Source organism: Penaeus vannamei, chromosome 32, assembly GCF_042767895.1.
Source record: "Penaeus vannamei isolate JL-2024 chromosome 32, ASM4276789v1, whole genome shotgun sequence".
Classification (NCBI taxonomy): domain Eukaryota; kingdom Metazoa; phylum Arthropoda; class Malacostraca; order Decapoda; family Penaeidae; genus Penaeus; species Penaeus vannamei.
In genome coordinates this window covers 23882500-23884999 of record NC_091580.1, presented here as the reverse complement: position 1 = coordinate 23884999, position 2500 = coordinate 23882500, and the positions used below count along the sequence as shown (strand labels likewise).

The 2500-nt window shown below is 41.2% G+C and overlaps 1 protein-coding gene across 1 annotated transcript in view; it reads left to right on the top strand.

Annotated features, from left to right (window-relative positions):
* LOC138867840 (involucrin-like) overlaps positions 1-1493 on the top strand; it is a 1830-nt gene extending 337 nt beyond the window's left edge. The window contains exon 1 of the mRNA XM_070144659.1: positions 1-1493. This exon is cut by the window's left edge and continues 337 nt beyond it. Coding sequence (XP_070000760.1) covers positions 1-1493 — 1493 coding nt within the window.
* Positions 1494-2500: the final 1007 nt, after the last annotated feature.

Genomic DNA, 2500 nt, shown 5'->3' with positions numbered 1-2500 from the left:
AAGCATTGCTTAGACTTGAACAGGTCAGAAAAGGCACTGGATCGCTCGAGCATTTACTGGAAAAAGACCATGAAGACGAAGCAATGCTTGGACCTGAACAATTCCAGGACGAGAAGGGTTTGCTCGAGCATTTACTGGAAAAAGTGCCGCTGGGAATTTCTCTTATGCTTCGTCAAGAAGACCATGAAGACGAAGCAATGCTTGGACCTGAACAATTCCAGGACGAGAACGGTTTGCTCGAGCATTTACTGGAAAAAGTGCCGCTGGGAATTTCTCTTGAGATGCTGCTTCGTCAAGAAGACCATGAAGACGAAGCAATGCTTGGACCTGAACAATTCCAGGACGAGAACGGTTTGCTCGAGCATTTACTGGAAAAAGTGCCGCTTGAGATGCTGCTTCGTCAAGAAGACCATGAAGACGAAGCAATGCCTGGACCTGAACAATTCCAGGACGAGAACGGTTTGCTCGAGCATTTACTGGAAAAAGTGCCGCTGGGAATTTCTCTTGAGATGCTGCTTCGTCAAGAAGACCATGAAGACGAAGCAATGCTTGGACCTGAACAATTCCAGGATGAATCACTTTTTGGACCTGAACAGGTTCAAGAACAACCTGCATTTGAACCTGAACAGGTTCAAGAAGAACAACCTGCACTTGAACCTGAACAGGTTCAAGAAGAACAACCTGCACTTGAACCTGAACAGGTTCAAGAAGAAAAACCTTCATTTGAACATGAAGAGGTTCAAGAAGAAAAACCTTCATTTGAGTATGAAGAGGTTCAAGGAGAAAAACCTGAACAGGTTCAAGAAGAACAACCTGCACTTGAACCTGAACAGGTTCAAGAAGAACTACCTGCACTTGAACAGGTTCAAGAAGAACAACCTGCACTTGAACCTGAACAGGTTCAAGAAGAAAAACCTTCATTTGAACCTGAACAGGTTCAAGAAGAAAAACCTTCATTTGAACCTGAAGAGGTTCAAGAAGAAAAACCTTCATTTGAACCTGAACAGGTTCAAGAAGAAAAACCTTCATTTGAACCTGAACAGGTTCAAGAAGAAAAACCTGCACTTGAACCTGAACAGGTTCAAGAAGAACAACCTGCACTTGAACCTGAACAGGTTCAAGAAGAAAAACCTTCATTTGAACCTGAACAGGTTCAAGAAGAAAAACCTTCATTTGAACCTGAACAGGTTCAAGAAGAAAAACCTTCATTTGAACCTGAAGAGGTTCAAGAAGAACAACCTGCACTTGAACCTGAAGAGGTTCAAGAAGAACAACTTGCGCTTGAACGTGAGCGAACACAGCGGGTAACAGCATTTCAAGCTAAAGAGGGACTGGCGGTTCTGGTACTAGACCTACCTCTAGAAAATCTAGAGGCAGTTCTACCCCAAATTAAAGAGGATCTAGAGATATTTCTAGAGCTACTTTATGGGCCAAAGGATTCATCTAAACATCCAGAGTTCATGTCTGACATGGTGCCAGACTATATTGTCTGATCAACCAGCATATTGAGCATGAACAGGTTCAAGAGGGTGTACCTGAACAACCAGCAGGCACATACTCTGGCACCTCTTCTTGAACAAGTTCAAGAAGAGGTGCCAGAGTATGTGCCTGAACAACCAGCATTTGTACCTAAAAAGGTTCAAGAAGAGGTACCAGAGTACATACCTGAACAGCCAGCATTTGAACCTGAACAGGTTCATGAACTACGGCATTCTAAGAAGAGAATCTGCAAGTAAAATACTTCAGAATGCCTGGAATGAGGAGGGCACAATGAAGTGTATGTGCCTGAACAATCATGCCAGAGTACATACCTGAACAACCAGCATTTCAACCTGAACAGGTTCAAGAAGAGTTGCCAGTCTATGTCCCTGAACAACCAAGAAGAGGGAATAGAGTATGTCCCTGAACAACCAGTATTTGAACCTGAACGGGTTCAAAGAAAAGGTGCCAGAGTACATACCAGCATTTGAACCTGAACAGGTTCAAGAAGAGATGCCATAGAATGTACCAGAACAAATACCATTTAAACCTGAACAGGTTCAAGAAAAGGTGCCAATGTACCTAACCCAGTGTTTGAACCTGAACAGCTTCCTTGATAACCAGCCTTGAAGCTGAACTACGGCATTCTAAGAAGAGAATCTGCAAACAAAATACTTCAGAATGCCTGGAACAACCAGCATTTGAACCTGAACAGGTTCAAGAAGAGGTGCCAGAGTACATACCTGAACAACCAGCATTTGGTTGTTCATATATATATAAATATATATATATATATATATATATATATATATATATATATATATATATATATATATATATATATATATATATGAACAACCAAATGCTGGTTGTTCAGGTATGTACTCTGGCACCTCTTCTTGAACCTGTTCAGGTTCAAATGCTGGTTGTTCCAGGCATTCTGAAGTATTCACACACACACACACACACACACACACACATATATATATATATATATATATATATATATATATATATATAT